Source organism: Leuciscus leuciscus (assembly GCF_965113295.1).
Source record: "Leuciscus leuciscus genome assembly, chromosome: 1".
Lineage (NCBI taxonomy): Eukaryota > Metazoa > Chordata > Actinopteri > Cypriniformes > Leuciscidae > Leuciscus > Leuciscus leuciscus.
The window spans coordinates 7,730,227-7,750,372 of NC_138725.1; the positions used below are offsets into that span (position 1 = coordinate 7,730,227).

Genomic DNA, 20,146 nt, shown 5'->3' on the forward strand with positions numbered 1-20,146 from the left:
TTTAATTATTTTGTTTTATTATTGATGATGTTATATTGTGAGATATCTTTCAATGGAGCAGTTTTACAGGCTTTAGTCATTTATCCCGACTCAAATAATGTGTTTCTAACAGCAAACACTCAGAATAAATGGGGTTTCTAAATGGAGCAGTTTTACAGGCTTTAGTCATTTATCCCGACTCAAATAATGTGTTTCTAACAGCAAACACTCAGAATAAATGGGGTTTCTAAATGGAAATTCTAAAAAAATCCTCTCACAAGGGACTCTTGTTGCTGACGTGCAAATATATATTTTTAGCTAGGACATACAAATGAGGAAAGATTACTGCTCTCTCTTTCCAGTAAGTTAGTGGATCATGAGTTCTAGGCAAATACGCATATTTCAAATTCTCCTCAAATGGCGCATCATGGATGATGCATTTGGGGTTTCTAAATGGAAATGCTCCCACATCACAGATGTACAGCATATCTTCTGGGGAGCCTCCATTTTATCTATCTATCCAAATCTATCTATCTATGTATCTATCTATATTAATCTATCTATGTATCTAGATATGTATCTATAATCTATCTATGTCTCTAAATATGTATCTAGATATGTACCTAGATATGTATCTAGATATAATATATGTATCTGTATCTATCTATAATCTATTTATATATATAATCTATCTATATGTATCTATCTATTAATCTAGCTGTCTATATATATTTATATCTATGTATCTATTAATTTGTCACTATATGTATACTCTGTCTGTCTCTAGCCTATCAGTCAACGTGTTGTGTAAATTTAAATGTAAGCCTAAATAGCCTATAACTAATCAAATCGCACTATGTCACTATATCACCAAAAGTCCGCTATCTCAAAATCAAACTCCTCTCACAAAAACCCACGAGGTCAATATGCGTTGATTTCACTTTTATACAGATGTGCGATTGTGTGGTCTGTTCCCGACCGTGTCAATCAAACGCTGATTCGGCGGACCACACCTGATGAAACACTTAGTGAAACACTTCGAGGCTTCGTTTGGCCATAGTCACGTGACATGGGTGTTTTGAATCACGCTTCGGATCAGTGTTTCGAAACCTCTGCGCTTCGGGATCTCGCAAAGCTTCGGAACGACTGTTTCGCGTCAGCCATCCCTAGAAATCTGCAAAGACTGAGTTTATTAAAGAGGACATGTAGAACATGAGTGATCCAGAACTCTGCAGAATGAAACACACTGAAGATCCTGAAAAACAAAGAGGTTGGTGTTTATTCTTCATTCATTCATGATGCTGAAGAACATTCATGTTAGAAACATTCAAGCACTTCATCACATTTAGATAAACAGTTCAACTATGACATGGCTGCAAAAGTTTATTTTTTAACAAATGGTCAGTAAAGGAAGGTTTTTTTGTGCATATTTTTACGAACATGTATAACAAATAATCATTCCAAAATATACAAATTTACAATCTACTCTATTTTACTGCAAACATTTGTGTTCTTTCTCGCAGTGAAATTCACTTGATCTTGTGTTTCTTGTGTCCCACTTTCACATGCATGTGAAGTCTATGGAAGAAGAAGTTTAGTGTGAACAGCCCTTAATTAAAACGCTTTAGTAGTTTTTAACATACTTAAATATCAATCTAAAAGTTGGTGTTAAAATATGACAGTATTGTGTACTTTAATGTTCATATAATGTTAGATAAGTGTGTCATTGATCAAACATATTTAATAGTTCTTACTACAGAAAAATGGGATTTGTGCCTATAATGTTTTAAAGATAAAACATAACTGAGTGAAGTGGAGGAGGAGACTAAAGAACTGAGAGAAGTGAAGGAGGAGAGTGAAGGACTGAGTGAAGTGAAGGAGGAATCTGAAGAACTGAGTGAAGTGAAGGAGGAGACTGAAGAACTGAGTGAAGAGAGCAAGGAGAATGAAGAACTGAGTGAAGTGAAGGAAGAGAGTGAAGAACTGAGTGAAGTGAAGGAGGAGACTGAAGAACTAAGTGAAGTGAAGGAGGAGAGTGAAGGACTGAGTGAAGTGAAGGAGGAATCTGAAGAACTGAGTGAAGTGAAGGAGGAGAATGAAGAACTGAGTGAAGTGGATGAGGAGACCAAAGAACTGAGTGAAGTGAAGGAGGAGACTAAAGAACTGAGTGAAGTGAAGGAGGAGAGTGAAGGACTGAGTGAAGTGGAGGAGGAGACTAAAGAACTGAATGAAGTGGAGGATGAGAGTGAAGGACTGAGTGAAGTGAAGGAGGAATCTGAAGAACTGAGTGAAGTGGAGGAGGAGAGTGAAGAACTGAGTGAAGTGAAGGAGGAGAGTGAAGAACTGAGTGAAGTGAAGGAGGAGACTGAAGAACTGAGGGAAGTGAAGGAGGAGAGTGAAGAACTGAGTGAAGTGAAGGAGGAGAGTGAAGAACTGAGTGAAGTGGAGGAGGAGAGTGAAGAACTGAGTGAAGTGGAGGAGGAGAGTGAATAACTGAGTGAAGTGGAGGAGGAGAGTGAAGAACTGAGTGAAGTGAAGGAGGAGAGTGAAGAACTGAGTGAAGTGAAGGAGGAGAGTGAAGAACTGAGGGAAGTGAAGGAGGAGAGTGAATAACTGAGTGAAGTGAAGGAGGAGAGTGAAGAACTGAGTGAAGTGAAGGAGGAATCTGAAGAACTGAGTGAAGTGGAGGAGGAGAGTGAAGAACTGAGTGAAGTGAAGGAGGAGACTGAAGAACTGAGGGAAGTGAAGGAGGAGAGTGAAGAACTGAGTGAAGTGGAGGAGGAGAGTGAAGAACTGAGTGAAGTGAAGGAGGAGAGTGAAGAACTGAGTGAAGTGAAGGAGGAGAGTGAAGAACTGAGTGAAGTGGAGGAGGAGAGTGAAGAACTGAGTGAAGTGAAGGAGGAGAGTGAAGAACTGAGGGAAGTGAAGGAGGAGAGTGAAGAACTGAGTGAAGTGAAGGAGGAGAGTGAAGAACTGAGTGAAGTGAAGGAGGAGAGTGAAGAACTGAGTGAAGTGAAGGAGGAATCTGAAGAACTGAGTGAAGAACTGAGTGAAGTGAAGGAGGAATCTGAAGAACTGAGTGAAGTGGAGGAGGAGAGTGAAGAACTGAGTGAAGTGAAGGAGGAGAGTGAAGAACTGAGTGAAGTGAAGGAGGAGACTGAAGAACTGAGGGAAGTGAAGGAGGAGAGTGAAGAACTGAGTGAAGAACTGAGTGAAGTGAAGGAGGAATCTGAAGAACTGAGTGAAGTGGAGGAGGAGAGTGAAGAACTGAGTGAAGTGAAGGAGGAGAGTGAAGAACTGAGTGAAGTGAAGGAGGAGACTGAAGAACTGAGGGAAGTGAAGGAGGAGAGTGAAGAACTGAGTGAAGTGAAGGAGGAGAGTGAAGAACTGAGTGAAGTGAAGGAGGAGAGTGAAGAACTGAGTGAAGTGGAGGAGGAGAGTGAAGAACCGAGTGAAGTGGAGGAGGAGAGTGAAGGACTGAGTGAAGTGAAGGAGGAATCTGAAGAACTGAGTGAAGTGAAGGAGGAGACTGAAGAACTGAGGGAAGTGAAGGAGGAGAGTGAAGAACTGAGTGAAGTGGGGGAGGAGAGTGAAGAACTGAGTGAAGTGAAGGAGGAGAGTGAAGAACTGAGTGAAGTGAAGGAGGAGACTGAAGAACTGAGGGAAGTGAAGGAGGAGAGTGAAGAACTGAGTGAAGTGAAGGAGGAGAGTGAAGAACTGAGTGAAGTGAAGGAGGAGAGTGAAGAACTGAGTGAAGTGAAGGAGGAGAGTGAAGAACTGAGTGAAGTGAAGGAGGAGAGTGAAGAACTGAGTGAAGTGAAGGAGGAATCTGAAGAACTGAGTGAAGAACTGAGTGAAGTGAAGGAGGAATCTGAAGAACTGAGTGAAGTGGAGGAGGAGAGTGAAGAACTGAGTGAAGTAAAGGAGGAGAGTGAAGAACTGAGTGAAGTTGAGGAGGAACATCATGTCCAACCTGGAGAAAAACCTTTGAGTAGTTCAAAAACTAAACAGACATTTTTAAAGAAAAGAAGAGCCAAGAAATCTTTCACCTGCACTCAGTGTGGAAAGAGTTTCACATGCAAACATAATCTTGAGCGTCACATGAGAATTCACACTGGAGAGAAGCCGTTCTCATGTGATCAATGTGGCAAAACATTTCTTAGTGCATCAAACCTGAAGACACACCTGACAGTTCATACGAAGGAGAAGCCGCATTCATGTTCTGTGTGTGGAAAGAGTTTTTCACTGCTGCAAAATGTACATATACATGAGAAAACTCACACTGGTGTGAGAGAGTACATGTGCTTTGAGTGTGAGAAGACTTTCACTACAGCGGACAATTTAAAACTGCATCAGAGAATTCACACTGGAGAAAAACCTTACAAGTGTTCACACTGTGACAAGAGATTCAGTCGGTCAGCACATCTGAGATCACATGAGAGGAACTACACTGGAGAAAAACCTTACAAGTGCTCACACTGTGATAAGAGATTTAGTGTGTCATCATCTCTGAAAATACATGAGATGATCCACACTGGAGAGAAGCCTTACAAGTGTTCACACTGTGACAAGAGATTCAGTCGGTCAGCACATCTGAGATCACATGAGAGGATCCACAGCAGAGAGAAGTCGCACACGTGTGATCAGTGCAGAAAGAGTTTCTCTATTAAAAGTCACCTGAAGCGACACATGAAGATCCATGCAGTGGAGAAACCACATCAACACAGTGTGTGATCACGGTGAGTAGTTTATCTTTATGTGCTGAGAAACAAAACCTGGAATCTTGAAGTTAGTTTGGCTTGTGTGCTTTTCCTGCAGCAGCTTCACCATTAAAGCAACACTAAGGAATATTTTTTACCTCAAAATAATGTTTCCAAAATCATTTCAGTGGTTCATCAAGTCGTAACAGGGTGAAAGGCACTTATGCCTCTGCTTTGTGGTCCTTTATCTGCTATAATCACGCTATGTAAGATTGCCAGATCGGGTCGTGTTTCTGTAGTTCTAATGAGACAATACCGCTTCCAACCTGTAGGGCGACCGCAGGGCAAAAGTTCCATAGTGTTACTTTAAGGGTTAGACTTTATTTTTCATGTGCATTTAGTCCATAGAAATTGTATTTACTGCTATAAATTGACACGTTTGGTAGATGTTTTCACACAGTGACCCTCATTTACAAAACAAGCGTACTACAGAAAATTGGGCGCACTGTTTCCATGCAAAAATTGGCATTTATTTATCAGTATGGACGTGAGCAGTGGCTATGTTTAAATCTCACATCAGGTCTGAGATTGTGTTATCGTTATGAGAACACCAGGCATGAGATTTACACTGAACAAAATTATAAACGCAACACTTTTGTTTTTGCCCCCATTTTTCATGAGCTGAAAGATCTATCAAAAAAGATCCAAGACTTACATTTTAAAAGGCCACTCTAAAATGTGCAGTTTTACTGTTCCGGGGGGTCCGAAAACCAGTCAGTATCTGTAAGCACCATTTTCCTCACGAAGTGCAACACATCTCTTTCGCATAGAGTTGATCAGATTGTTGATTGTGGCCTGTGGAATGTTGGTCCGCTCCTCTTCAGTGGCTGTGCTAAGTTGCTGGATATTGTCAGGACCTGGAAACACATTGTTGTATTCGCAGATCCAGAGCATCCCAAACATGCTGGCCATGCAAGAACTGGGATGTTTTCTGCTTCCAGGAATTGTGTGCAGATCCTTGCAACATGGGGCCGTGCATTATCATGCTGCAACACAGTATCTCTGTGCATCAATAAAATGCACCTGTGTTCGTTGTCCATAACCTGCCCATACCATAACCCCACCGCCACCATGGGCCACTCGAGCCACAACGTTGACATCAGCAAACTGGTCACCCACACGACGCCATACACGCTGTCTGCCATCTGCCCTGTACAGTGAAAACAATGTTACACATGGTCTGCGGTTGTGAGGCCGGTTGGATGTAGTGCCAAATTCTCTGAAACACCTTTGGAGACGGCTTACGGTAGAGAAATGAACATTCAATTCACGGGCAACAGCTCTGGTGGACATTCCTGCAGTCAGCATGCCAATTGCACGCTCCCTCAAAATTTGCGACATCTGTGGCATTGTGCTGTGTGATAAAACTGCTCATTTTAGAGTGGCCTTGTATTGTGGCCAGCCTAAGGCACACCTGTGCCGTAATCATGCCGTCTAATCAGCATTTTGATATGCCACACCTGTGAGGTGGATGGATTATCTCGGCAAAGGAGAAATGCTCACTAACACTGATTTAGACAGATTTGTGAGCAATATTTGAGAGAAATAGACCTTTTGTGTACATAGAAAAAGTCTTAGATCTTGGAGTTCAGCTCATGAAAAATGGGGGCAAAAAAAAACGTGTTGCGTTTATAATTTTGTTCAGTGTAAATGAAGATTGCCACATTTATCAATGTAAGATCAGTTGTACGATGTACGTACAATTAGTTGTTTCAGCCCTGGTTAGTTTGTTTGTTTTGATCATTAATTTTTTTAATTTTTATTTTTTTTTAAAGAAACATCATTATACTGAAGAACAAAAAGTTTGGCGTTTAGGTTGGAGAATATTTCAACTAGTTTCTTTGCCCTTCAAAGAAATGTGCTGACCAGTATCTTACTGGTATAAACTTTGTCAGATGCCCAGAGCTGCTGCAGATACACATTTGAGAGCATTTGGTGGCACTAGTGAAACCAGCATTAAAGATTGGAATTACTTTAAATAAAACATTAGCATTTCATGAACACTTTGAATGACTTAAGTCATGATTAGCAAGATAATTGTGTAAAAGAGTCCATTGAAAGTAACTTTTGCCATGTGAGACATTTACATTTATGCCCCTGGCAGACGTTTTTACGCTCTCTATTGTACAGGCGTGAATTTGCTTTTCCTTCAGTCCAACACTATGCAAAAATATGAGAATAGTTGACAGACGGCCCTTTCACAACAAACGTCAAACAAATAAGCTTAGAGGCCAATCAGCTTGTGTCGTGTGGGAAACTATGTGATTTCTCACAGATCATATGTCAAGCCTGCGTCATCTAGAGTTTCATGACCAAACTAGTGATTTATAACACAAATCATCTTCATGACATTATAATAGATCATAATCGTGCTCAGCAGTTGATGACCAGATTTGATGGGATTAAAATGACTATTATACTCAGTGATCTTGACTTTGAGCTTCACTTTTCATTTCACGTTTGTCTCTCATTTGAATTCTCACATGATTTAATGTTTCTTTTAGACGTGATGGACGTGAACAAGAAAGGAAAAACAGAAGCCAATAAATCTGTCTCCTGCCCTCAGTGTAAAAAACGCTTCACATGTAAATCAAGTCTGAAGATTCACATGAGAGTTCACACTGGGAAGAACAGCTCAGGCTTTCTCTCTGAAATCACATCTTCTCATTCTGAAGAAAGACCATTTAACTTTGATCAGTGCGGTAAACTGTTTCATTGGGCTTCAGTCCTGAAGAAACACCTGAAGATTCACACAAAGGAGAAGATTCATTAGTAATATTACAGCAGAAAAGACACAGCGGTGTGTGTTTCATTGCTGGAAGTCTGTTACTACAGATGATGAACTGAAAGAGCACCAGAAAATTAACACTGGAAAACACCTTTGAAGTTCAGGAGCTGAAGGAGAGGCCATACAACTTTTGAGAGAGAAATTAATCTGATATTAATTTTAAATTTTTCATCAGGACTTCTAGTTTATCTTCCACTTCTACTTTTCCATGCAAATACAACATAACATTGTAGGTAGCTCTGAAACTGGACACTTCTTCTCTTGAGATGATTTGGCTCTTATAAGTCAGTAAAGAGAGAGATCTGTCTCATTCGCTTTCACTTTTACTTAATTTTTGCATTTGCTTCAAGTAATGATCGATTAAACTCATTACTCATTTTATCAACCGTTTTTATTTTATGCTCATTCTGCTTGAATTAGGATAAATTTTAGTTCTGAAAGCCATGAAATATTGTTTGATTTTTGAAATATTGTTTGCTTTCCATGTTTTAATTTTGTCAATAGAGCTTTTAAATGCCTAATGTAGTGAACAGCAGACATGATGGCACCAGAGGTCCATACTTTACAACAGGAGTCTCTTTGTCTTACTGTGATTAAGAAGACAGAAGGATGTGATAGGACTCTCAAAGACAACTAAAGGACTATGGTAATCAGGACTGACGTTGATCACTAATCTAATCACCGGTTGCCCATTGTTCATGGGTTTTCACCTCAACTCCATTCCTGAGACCAAGGTGTGAATGACCATGGACTGCCCAGGGCCCCCAAACTGGCTAGAACACGGTAGGAACAAAGAAACAATTGGAAAAGTTTTTGGGGCAAACCTGACCTGTTGAAAAGAGATGGTATTCATCCCTCCTGGGATGGTGCTGCTCTTCTCTCTAGTAATATGCCACATAGTCTTAGAGCTCAAACATGACAATCTGGGGCTCAGGTCAGGAAGCAGACAGACTGGCTTAACCGACCGTCTGCTAGCGGCCTCGCGTCACCAAGGTCAGATAAATCCCATCACATAGAGCCTCCTTCACCTAGATATCATCATATAGACTGTGTCTGTTCCCCGAACTTGAAAATCCAAAAAACGATTAAACCCATCTAAGGTTAAAAATTTAATTGATGTTCAACAAATGAAAAACAGCTATAATACAGATGAGCAAATGCTAAAGCTTGGGTTGCTGAATATTCGATCACTTACTTCAAAAGCACTCGTTGTTAATGATATGATTTCAGAAAATAACCTAGATGTGCTGTGTTTGACAGAAACCTGGCTAAAACCAAACGATAACATTACTTTAAATGAGTCCACCCCGCAAGATTACTGTTATAAACATGAGCCTCGTCTGAAACGCAAAGGGGGTGGTGTTGCTGTAATTTATAGTAATAGTTTCAAAACCACTAAGAAATCAAGTTTTAAATATAATTATTTTGAAGCATTGGTGCTTAATGTAAAAATATATAGTGTAAACGATAAATCACGTTTGAGATTTGTGCTGGCTACTGTATACAGGCCACCAGGGCACCATACAGACTTTATCAAAGAATTTGCGGACTTTCTATCAGAATTAATATTGACAAATGCGTAACAATTAGTTCATGCGTTCATGACCTCAAGGCTAGATTATTGTAATGCTCTACTGGGTGGTTTCCCTGCACGCTTAATAAACCAACTACAGCTGGTCCAAAACGCAGCAGCTCGAGTTCTTACCAGAACCAGGAAGTGTGACCATATTAGCCCAGTTCTGTCAAAACTGCATTGGCTCCCTATTAAACATCGCATACATTTTAAAATATTGCTGATTACTTACAAAGCACTAAATGGTTTAGCTCCGCAGTACTTGAGCGAGCTCTTAACGCATTATAGTCCTTCACGTCTATTGCGATCTCAAAATTCCGGCCAGTTAATAATACCTAGAATATCAAAATCGACTGCTGGCGGTAGATCCTTCTCCTATTTAGCACCAAAACTCTGGAACAGTCTTCCTACCATTGTCCGGGAAGCAGACACACTCTGTCAGTTCAAAGCAAGATTAAAGACACATCTCTTTGACCTAGCATTCACATAATACATTATAGACTTCTATAATTTAATGTAGGGCTGCATAGATTAGGTCAGCGGGAACCGGGAACACTTCCCATAAATCCTGATGTACTCGTTACATCATGAGAAGAATGGCATCTACGCTAATTTTAGTGTCTGTTTTTATCCCGAGGTTTTCCTGCAGCCTGCCATATCCGGGCCGTATCCAGATCTGACGAAGGACCTTCGCCTGGACCCGATGACAACGCAGTGCTGAAGTGCCAACTAGTCTCTCCCTATGGAGGATCCCTCTACCACTATACAGATAAGGCGTTGTCGGGAAAATTCGTTTCGCGTTCCTACCCCAAAGCAACAAAATAAAATTAAATTCTTTATCAAAATTTATAAGGAAAGACAAGTACTTTGTTTAGGCTTGGCTTGTAGGGAATTCCAAACCTGCATATATTCAAACGCACATAACTATAGAACCCATTCTAAATGTGCATGTGAACGCCATCAGCGTTTCTCACAGGTTCATTCCTTACCTAACACACACACACCCACACACACACGCACGCACGCACGCACACACACACACAGTCTATAACTAACACACACACACACACACACACACACACAGAGTCTATAACTAACACACACACACAGAGTCTATAACTAACACGTACACACACATGCACACAATAAGTAAACAGTGTATTAATATACATTGTATTTATTTGCATTATTATTATGTTTCTAAAATCATGATGCTATCTTAAAGGAGTGTTAAATGTGTGATGCAGATTTTGATATATTTAGTGTATCTATTCTAAAACACAATTCACAGGATCATGATAGCTGTTATATGTCAAGTCAAGTCAAGTCATCTTCATTTATATAGCGCTTTTAACAATGTAGATTGTTTCAAAGCAGCTTTACAGAGATAAGCGTATAATTTAAGGTAACAGAGATTGTTTTGGCTTTATAGCAGAGTTAAGTTATTTTCCATCTAAAGTTAGTTTTGATTGATTTGCTTCCGTCGCAACGATCATTTGTTATTAAATTAGGGGCCGCTAAGACGACACCATTCTCTCTACACAGACTTTAATGTCCTTTCCAAGGATCGCCACCTTGACGTGGTGGAAAGGCTTGTGTGTTCCAGTGATCCCAAGAGTGAGTTTTTTACTCCAGTTTGACTTGCTTAAGTGTGAGGTTCCAGACTAAGTGTTTCAAATGGGCATTAGCTGAATAAAATTATATTTTGAACATATTTGATATTTGAACTTGATTTTGTCTTTCTTGATCCTTTTATAGCGATAAAATATTGATTGGCCATTACATGCAAAATGATCAATTATACAAAAAATTTATATAAAAATATATTCTATCATTGTCTAATAAATTGGCAAATTACTTACCATGGTAATGAAATATGAATTACAATCACATTGCTCAAAAATACTATTATGTAGAGTTAAAGCTCTAGGAGGAGATAGAGTTCTAAATTTAGGGTCAAAATATAAAGTATTACTTTTCGAGAAAGAATGAAAGATAGATAGATTAGTTAGAAAGAAATATAGATTAGTTAGAAAGATAGATAGATTAGTTAGAAATAAAGAAATATTGATAGATGAATTAGTTTGAAAGAAAGATAGATTAGTTAGAAAGAAAATATTAAAAAGAAAGATATAAATAGTTCAAAGATAGATAGAGTTTGAAGATAGATAGAGTTTGAAGATAGATAGATAGATAGATAGATAGATAGATAGATAGATAGATAGAGTTTGAAGATAGATAGATAGATAGATAGATAGATAGATAGATAGATAGATAGATAGATAGATAGATAGATAGATAGATAGATAAAGTTTGAAGATGGATGGATATGTGCACTTTTTTATTAGTTAGATTAGTTAGAAAGAATGAAAGAAAGATTAGTTAGAACGAAATATATTATTTAGAAAGAAAGATAGATTAGTTCTAAACAAAGATAGATAAGATATAAAGAAAGATGGATTAGTTAGAAAGATAGAAATATAGATTAGTTAGAAAGAAACAGATTAGAAAGAAAGAGATTAGTTAGAACAAAATATATATTAGTTAAAGAAAGAAAGATAGATTAGTTAGAAAGAAAGATGGATTAGTTAGAAAGAAAGAAAGATAGATTAGAAAGAAAGAAAGAAAGAAAGAAAGAATAAAGATTAGTTAGAAAGAAAGAAAAAAAGATTAGTAAGAAAAAGAAAAAGAAAGAAAAGAAAGATTAGTAAGAAAGAAAGAAAGAAAGAAAAAGATTAGTAAGAAAGAAAGAAAAAGATTAGTTAGAAAGATAGATTAGTTAGAAAGAAAATATTAAAAAGAAAGATATAAATAGTTCAAAGATAGATAGAGTTTGAAGATAGAGTTTGAAGATAGATAGATAGATAGATAGATAGATAGATAGATAGATAGATAGATAGATAGATAGATAAAGTTTGAAGATGGATGGATATGTGCACTTTTTTATTAGAAAAAAAGATTAGTAAGAAAGAAAGAAAGAAAGAAAAAGATTAGTAAGAAAGAAAGAAAAAGATTAGTTAGAAAGAAAGATTAGTTAGAAAGAAAATAAAGAAAAAAGATTAGAAAGAAACACTGTAAAAAGTGCATATGGCTTGTCATTAATTTAAAGAACTTTTTATACTTGATCTGACTCAATAAATTCACTTTTCTGCCTTGTCGTTGGTCTAATGTAATTGAGTTTAGTTGTCTTGAAGTAAAACAATTGTTTTGGGTGTAATTTAAACTAATTGCTTTAAATCAAATTACAATTTTTACGTCCACGTCCAAACCACGTGACTACTGACGTCATCAAGCTTGGGTGAGAATTTTCTGTTCGGCCGCCATCTTGTTTTGCTGTATGAAGACCGTTGCGGATCCACAGTATTGGTGAGTAATCATAAAAATAAGTTTTCATTAAGTTTTATCGCCGTTGATATACATTTGTATAATATTAAAGTACAATTCAATGCATTCATGCATGTGTTTGGTTGAATATCTTTTATTTTGGTCAGAGTCATCTGATATTTCAAGTGTACAGTTAATATTAGCTATAACTGTTAGGCCTAGTAACGATGGATAGCCATTAATAGATACTTAAGTAGTAACGTTAGATAATTTGTGGACTTTTAATTACATTATTTATTTGGGTTTTTCCTGCATCGAGAATTACAAGGCGACCGCCTCCGTCAAATGACGTGCCCTATCCGGCTGTCCTCAAAACTCAGACAGGCTTAGATAAGGCCTGTTGCGATAAATAATCAGAAATATTGTTACTCAATCATTCACAAATTCTAATATAATGATTTAAGTGGTGTAAAGCCATTTCATATCTTGTTGTGAGGGACAGGGACTTGTTGTGCATTCTGTTTAAGCCACGTGACCACGGACACAATTCTTATCGACCATCATCTTCTTTTGCTGCAGGATAACCTCATGGTGGACACAAAATTACATATGGTGAGTAATCTTACAAATTATGTTAAATTTGTTTCTACCGTACATTTATAATCACATAAGGATCAGTTAACGGATTAATGCAAGTGTTTTATCAAATAATTCAAAGTTTGTATTCAAAGTGGACATCAGAGAATTTACACTTTATCAATATATTGCACAGCACTGAATTGAGTTCTTTTTAGTGTCATATGGCGTTTGAATGGTCATAGATATTTTATTTTAATTGAAAATGTGTACCTTGCCAAGTATTCACTTTAACACATTTGGTTGTGTCTTAAACATTTGCCAAAAAATCGAGTTTGTCTTTGTTGGTATGTGTGTTAATTCTTAAAGTGACAGTAGCCTCATATATACATACTACTGTATGACCTTAAAATAATAAATATATGGTAAATACTTGATTGATCAATTACATTGTTGACGTTTTAACACACTGCAGTAGGTTCTGATTACGTCATAAAAGTTTAAACATGCATACACGCACGCAATGACCTATTGCATAATACGTTACACAAAATACATTATTTTATGAAATCTGTATGACATGACATCTTTGCAACTTTGAAAATAATTATTGATAAACATTCAAATTACACCAATTTATTTAATTAATGTATTTTTTATAAATATCTAAACTTGCAAAATTTTGGCTCTTGCAAAAATTGTGCAAAAATGGTGCAAAAGCAAATCCATGCATTTTAATTTTCTTTATGAAAGTTGGTGATTGCTGTGTTTGTCTTTTTTTTTAAGATACAGATGTTGAAAGACAACAGTTTGGAGTCATTGTAGTCCAGTCAGAAGATAACGGTAAGTAATTGGTCTCTTTTTGGTAAGAGCAGTTGAATTTATGAATTAGCTCTCTGAGTAAGAATTGTTTCTTTTTTTTTTTTTTTTTTGCTTGTGTGTTGCTTTGTTGTGTGATTTTGTGCTCTGTGAAAGTGATGGTCTAAGCACTCCCCTGGACATTGATGGTACTGAGGTTTTACATGAGTTGTCCTCAGTTGCATCTGCTTGTGCCATGATGTTTGGAATCACGTACTGAGAACTTGAGGTATCCTGAAGTACTTAAATATACCTTTGAGGCCTTTCAAAAAAATTGTCATGGATATAGCGAAGATGCGAATGGATTTTAAAGAGTTAATTCGTCCAAAAATGAAAATTCTGTCAGTATTTACTCACCCTCATGTTGTTCCAACCCCGTAAGACTTTCGTTCATCTTCTAGACGTGTTCACGAGAGCAACACAACGCATGCGCAAGAACTGAGAAGATGCCGCAGATGGGTCTCGATGTAGTGTTTAAAATGGTTCTAAAGTGTGCATTTACTGGATGTCCGAATCGCGAAAAACCAACGAGAAAACGTATAAGTGCCTTGCCAATGCGGCTAAATGAATGGCTTACCTTTCAGCCTTTCCCATCAAATGATCGTGAGCGTCATCTTCTCAGTTCTCGCACGTGTCGTGCCGCTCTCGTGAACTCACTCAGACCCAAACTCAAGAAAATTAATAGTTTAATAAAGTCGTTTTTTTTTTTTTTTTTTTTTTTTTGTGCACAAAAAGTATTCTCGTCGCTTGTTAAACTTAAGGTTGAGCCACTGTAGTCACTTGGACTATTTTAACAATGTCTTTATTAACTTGTCTTGGTCGGCAGAATGAAATTACATAGCAACCTATGAAGGAGTGAGACAGCTCTCAGATTTCATCAAAACTATTTTAATTTGGTGAACTAACCCTTTAAATGTTCCTGCATGTCATGTATTTTAGGGAGCTTTCAATGTTGATTTGTTTCAATGTTTTTTTTCAATGAATTGAAGTTACACTGGATGATTTATCAATGCCATATTAAGGGCTTTTCAATGTTTTTTGTTACATTCCTAAATTTAATGCAAGATAATCTGAAATGTCGAGTGACAATTTTACTGTAGCAAATGGAATTGATGTATACATTTAGTGATGGATGTTTTTTGTTTTTTTTGTACAAAATGACATTGTTGACGGTTTTATTATTAAATGTATTTTTTTGTTTTTTTAAGTCATGCACTAATACGGTTTCAGTATTGACTTTTGTAAATCAAATGAATTCTTCATCAAATGTTTTTAGAACAAGTGGAAATTCTGGTTTCTGTGAGTTTGTTTGAAGATTGCACTAAATAACCAGTTAAATGTTTGATTCCAGAGTGTAAAAGGCTTATTTTTTCAGACAAAAAATTCAGTGATATTTCATGTTTGTAATTTTGTTTTGTATTTATTTTGATATTTAATATATAAAAGTTTTAAAAATTAAGTTAATCCAAATAATAATTTATAATTTAATGCTAATTAAACAAATCTCTTTGGTTGAAAGAGTATTTTTACTTTCAGTTGATTATGGAAATGTGATTTGAGTAAATGAATTTTTTTAAGTTGAGATAAAGTAAACCGAAATTTTTTTTTTACTTTGATCCAACGACTCATTTTTTTCAGTGAAGAAAGAAAGAAAGAAAAAGAAAGATTAGTAAGAAAGACAGAAAAAAGAAAGATTAGTAAGAAGAAAGAAAGAAAAAGATTAGTAAGAAAGAAATAAAGAAAAAAGAATGATTAGTTAGAAAGAAAGAAAGAAAGAAAAAAGAAAGATTAGTAAGAAAGAAAGAAAAAAGAAAGATTAATTGTAAGAAAGATAAGAAAGAAAGAAAAAAGAAAGAAAGAAAAAGGAAAGATTACTTAGAAATAAATAAAAAAGAAAGATTAGTAAGAAAGAAAAAAGAAAGAAAGAAAAGATTAGTTAGAAAGAAAGATTAGTTAGAAAGAAAAGAAAGAAAAAAGAAAGAAAGAAAAGATTAGTTAGAAAGAAAGATTAGTTAGAAAGAAAAGAAAGAAAAAAGATTAGAAAGAAAGAAAGATTAGTTGTAAGAAAGAAAAAAATATAAGAAATAAAGAAAGAATAAAGATTAGTTAGAAAGAAAGAAAGAAAGAAAGAAAGAAAGAAAGAAAGAAAGAAAGAAAGAAAAAGATTAGTTAGAAAGAAATATTAGTTAGAAAGAAAATAAAGAAAAAGATTAGAAAGAAAGAAAGAAAGAAAGAAAAAAGAAAGATTAGTAAGAAAGAAAGAAAAAAGAAAGATTAGTTAGAAAGAAATAAAAAAGAAAGATTAGTAAGAAAGAAAGAAAAAAGAAAGATTAATTGTAAGAAAGATAAGAAAGAAAGAAAAAAGAAAGAAAGAAAGAAATAAAAAGGAAAGATTAGTTAGAAATAAATAAAAAAGAAAGATTAGTAAGAAAGAAAGAAAGAAAAAAGAAAGAAAAGATTAGTTAGAAAGAAAGATTAGTTAGAAAGAAAAGAAAGAAAAAAGATAGAAAGAAAGAGAAAGATTTGTTGTAAGAAAGAAAAAAATATAAGAAAGAAAGAAAGATTAGTTATAAAGAAAGAAAAAAGAAAGATTAATAAGAAAGAAGAATGAAAGAAAGAAAGAAAGAAAGAAAGAAAGAAAGAAAGAAGATTAGTTAGAAAGAAAGATTAGTTTGAAAGAAAAGAAAGAAAAAAGATTACAAAGTAAAAGAAAGATGAGTTCTAAGAAAGAAAAAAGATAAGAAAGAAAGAAAGAAAGAAAGAAAAGATTAGTTAGAAAGAAAAGAAAGAAAAAAAATAAGAAAGAAAGATTAAAAAGAAAGAAAGATTAGTTAGAAAGAAAGAAAGAAAGAAAGAAAGAAAGAAGAAAGGAAAGAAAGAAAGAAAAAGGAAAGATTAGTTAGAAATAAAGAAAGAAAGAAAAAGTAAGATATGAAAATGAAATAAAGGAAAATAAATAAAGAAAAGTTAGAAAGAAACAAAGAAAGAAGGAAATATTAGTTAGAAAGAAAGAAAAAGAAGAAAGGAAAGAAAGAAAGAAAAAGGAAAGATTAGTTAGAAATAAATAAAGAAAAAGTAAGATATGAAAATGAAATAAAGGAAAATAAATAAAGAAAAGTTAGAAAGAAACAAAGAAAGAAGGAAAGAAAGAAAGAAAGAAAGATAGAAAGAAAGAAAGATTAGAAAGAAAAAGAAAGATTAATTAGAAAAAAGATTAGTTAGAAAGAAAAAAGAAAGATTAGTTAGAAAGAAAGAAAGAAAGAAAGAAAGAAAGAAAGAAAATTTAAAATAAATTAGTTAGAAAGAAAGAAAGATAAGTTAGAAAGAAAACGAAAGAAAGAAAAAATATTAGTTAGAAAGAAAGATTAGTTAGGAAGCAAGAAAGAAAAAAGAAATATTAGTTAGAAAGAAAGAAAGAAAGAAAGAAAGAAAGAAAGAAAGAAAGAAAGAAAGAAAAGAAATATTAGTTAGAAAGAAAGAAAGAAAGAAAGAAAGAAAGATTAGTTAGAAAGAAAGAAAAAGAAAAATAGGAAAGAAAGAAAAAAGTGAATGAAAGAAAGAAAAGTTAGAAAGAAAGAAAGAAAGAAAGAAAGAAAGAAAGAAAGAAAAAAGAAAGAAATATGGTTAGTTAGAAAGAAAGAAATATAGATTAGTTAGAAATAAAGATAGATTAGTTAGAAAGAAAGATGGATTAGTTAGAAAGAAAGAAATATGGATTAGTTAGAAAGAAAGAAAGAAAGAAAGAAAGATGGATTAGTTAGAAAGAAAGAAAGAAAGAAAGAAAGAAGAAAGGAAGGAAAGAAAGAAAAAGTAAGATAAGAAGAAAGAAAAAATATGAAATAAAGAAAAAGAAATAAAGAAAGATTAGAAAGAAAAAGAAAGAAAGATTAGTTAGAAAAAAAGATTAGTTAGAAAGAAAAAAGAAAGATTAGTTAGAAAGAAAGAAAGAAAGAAAGAAAGAAAGAAAGAAAGAAAGAAAGAAAATTTAAAATAAATTAGTTAGAAAGAAAGATTAGTTAGGAAGCAAGAAAGAAAAAAAGAAATATTAGTTAGAAAGAAAGAAAGAAAGGAAGAAAGGAAAAAAGAAAAGAAATATTAGTTAGAAAGAAAGAAAAAGAAAAATAGGAAAGAAAGAAAAAAGTGAATGAAAGAAAGAAAAAAGTGAATGAAAGAAAGAAAAGTTAGAAAGAAAGAAAGAAAGAAAGAAAAAAGAAAGATTAGAAAGAAAGAAAGAAAGAAAGAAAGAAAGAAAGAAAAGAAAGATTAGTTGGAAAGAAGGAAAGAAAGATTAGATAGAAAGAAAGAAAGAAAAATGAAAGAAAGAAAAAAGAAACTTGAAAGAAAGATGGTTAGTTAGAAAGAAAGAAATATAGATTAGTTAGAAAGAAAGAAAAAGAAAAATAGGAAAGAAAGAAAAAAGTGAATGAAAGAAAGAAAAGTTAGAAAGAAAGAAAGAAAGAAAGAAAGAAAGAAAGAAAAAAGAAAGAAATATGGTTAGTTAGAAAGAAAGAAATATAGATTAGTTAGAAATAAAGATAGATTAGTTAGAAAGAAAGATGGATTAGTTAGAAAGGAAGAAAGATGAATTAGTTAGAAAGAAAGAAAGAAAGATGGATTAGTTAGAAAGAAAGAAAGATGGATTAGAAAGAAAGAAAGAAAGAAAGAAAGAAAGAAAGAAGAAAGGAAGGAAAGAAAGAAAAGGGAAAGATTAGTTAGAAATAAAAAAAGAAAAAGTAAGATAAGAAGAAAGAAAAAATATGAAATAAAGAAAAAGAAATAAAGAAAGATTAGAAAGAAAAAGAAAGAAAGATTAGTTAGAAAAAAAGATTAGTTAGAAAGAAAAAAGAAAGATTAGTTAGAAAGAAAGAAAGAAAGAAAGAAAGAAAGAAAGAAAATTAAAAATAAATTAGTTAGAAAGAAAGAAAGATAAGTTAGAAAGAAAAAGAAAGAAAGAAAAAATATTAGTTAGAAAGAAAGATTAGTTAGGAAGCAAGAAAGAAAAAAAGAAATATTAGTTAGAAAGAAAGAAAGAAAGAAAGAAAGAAAGAAAGAAAGAAAGAAAGAAAAAAGAAAAGAAACATTAGTTAGAAAGAAAGAAAGAAAGATTAGTTAGAAAGAAAGAAAAAGAAAAATAGGAAAGAAAGAAAAAAAAAATGAAAGAAAGAAAAGTTAGAAAGAAAGAAAGAAAGAAAGAAAGAAAGAAAAAAGAAAGAAAGATTAGAAAGAAAGAAAGAAAGAAAGAAAGGAAAGAAAGATTAGTTAGAAAGAAGGAAAGAAAGATTAGATAGAAAGAAAGAAAGAAAAATGAAAGAAAGAAAAAAGAAACTTGAAAGAAAGATGGTTAGTTAGAAAGAAAGAAATATAGATTAGTTAGAAATAAAGATAGATTAGTTAGAAAGAAAGATGGATTAGTTAGAAAGAAAGAAAGAAAGAAAGATGGATTAGTTAGAAAGAAAGAAAGATGGATTAGTTAGAAAGAAAGAAAGATTAGTTAGAAAGAAAGATAGATTAGTTAGAAAAAAGAAAGAAAGAAAGAAAGAAAAAAGAAAGATTAGAAAGAAAAAGAAGAAAGATTAGTTAGAAAGAAAGAAAGAGTTTTTGTTAACCTTTTTCAACCATTTAGCATTAAACGTTATATCAACATTGTTTCAACGTTGAAACAACAACTGACATTATTTCAACCATATTTCAACATTGAAGGTTGGTCATGTGCCGGCTGGGAACCCAAAAGATTTACCCAAAAGGCTCAACCAAGGGTTTGGGTAGAAAAAATAACCCAAGATTTGAATGTTGTGATGGGAAAAACCAAGCTTTTAAAAGGTTTGACTTTGAATTAGTTGAACCAATTGCTTCGTAAAAAAATATTCACTGTTTTGAAACGTTTAAAACGCCACACGCTGGTCAGAATAGTGTAAATGCAACAAAAACTCAGGCCAAACATGCATAAAAACACCTTTTACAAATCATTGCATTCGATTAAATGATTAAATGCAATCAACAAATCATTTAATGTCATAAATATTAAGGATCTGTATGACATGTGGGTTTTTAATTCTCAGCTAAACAGGCCAATAAGAGACTATTAACTACTATTATTCCTTTTAATTATGCAAATGTCTCATTAAAACATCTGCAAATGTTTAAAACTGATCAGAGATCAGGCAAAACCAATAGACACTTGTGCAATGGTTCGCCGCATGATGGGAAAAACAGAAGGCAATAAATCTGTCTCCTGCCCTCAGTGTAAAAAACACTTCACATGTAAATCAAGTCTGAAGATTCACTTGA

The 20,146-nt window shown here is 34.0% G+C and overlaps 2 protein-coding genes across 2 annotated transcripts in view; both read left to right on the plus strand.

The window, feature by feature from the left end:
• The window catches only part of LOC309492503 (uncharacterized protein), a 148,378-nt gene that overhangs the window by 56,595 nt on the left and 71,637 nt on the right, over positions 1 to 20,146 (plus strand). The gene's annotated exons all lie outside the window — the stretch shown is intronic.
• Positions 1 to 20,146, plus strand: part of LOC309478867 (uncharacterized protein) — a gene marked incomplete at its 5' end in the record, with an annotated part of 82,805 nt that overhangs the window by 12,738 nt on the left and 49,921 nt on the right. The window contains one exon of the mRNA XM_082142650.1: positions 2,608 to 3,460. Coding sequence (XP_081998776.1) covers positions 2,608 to 3,460 — 853 coding nt within the window. The remainder of the gene's footprint in view (positions 1 to 2,607; positions 3,461 to 20,146) is intronic.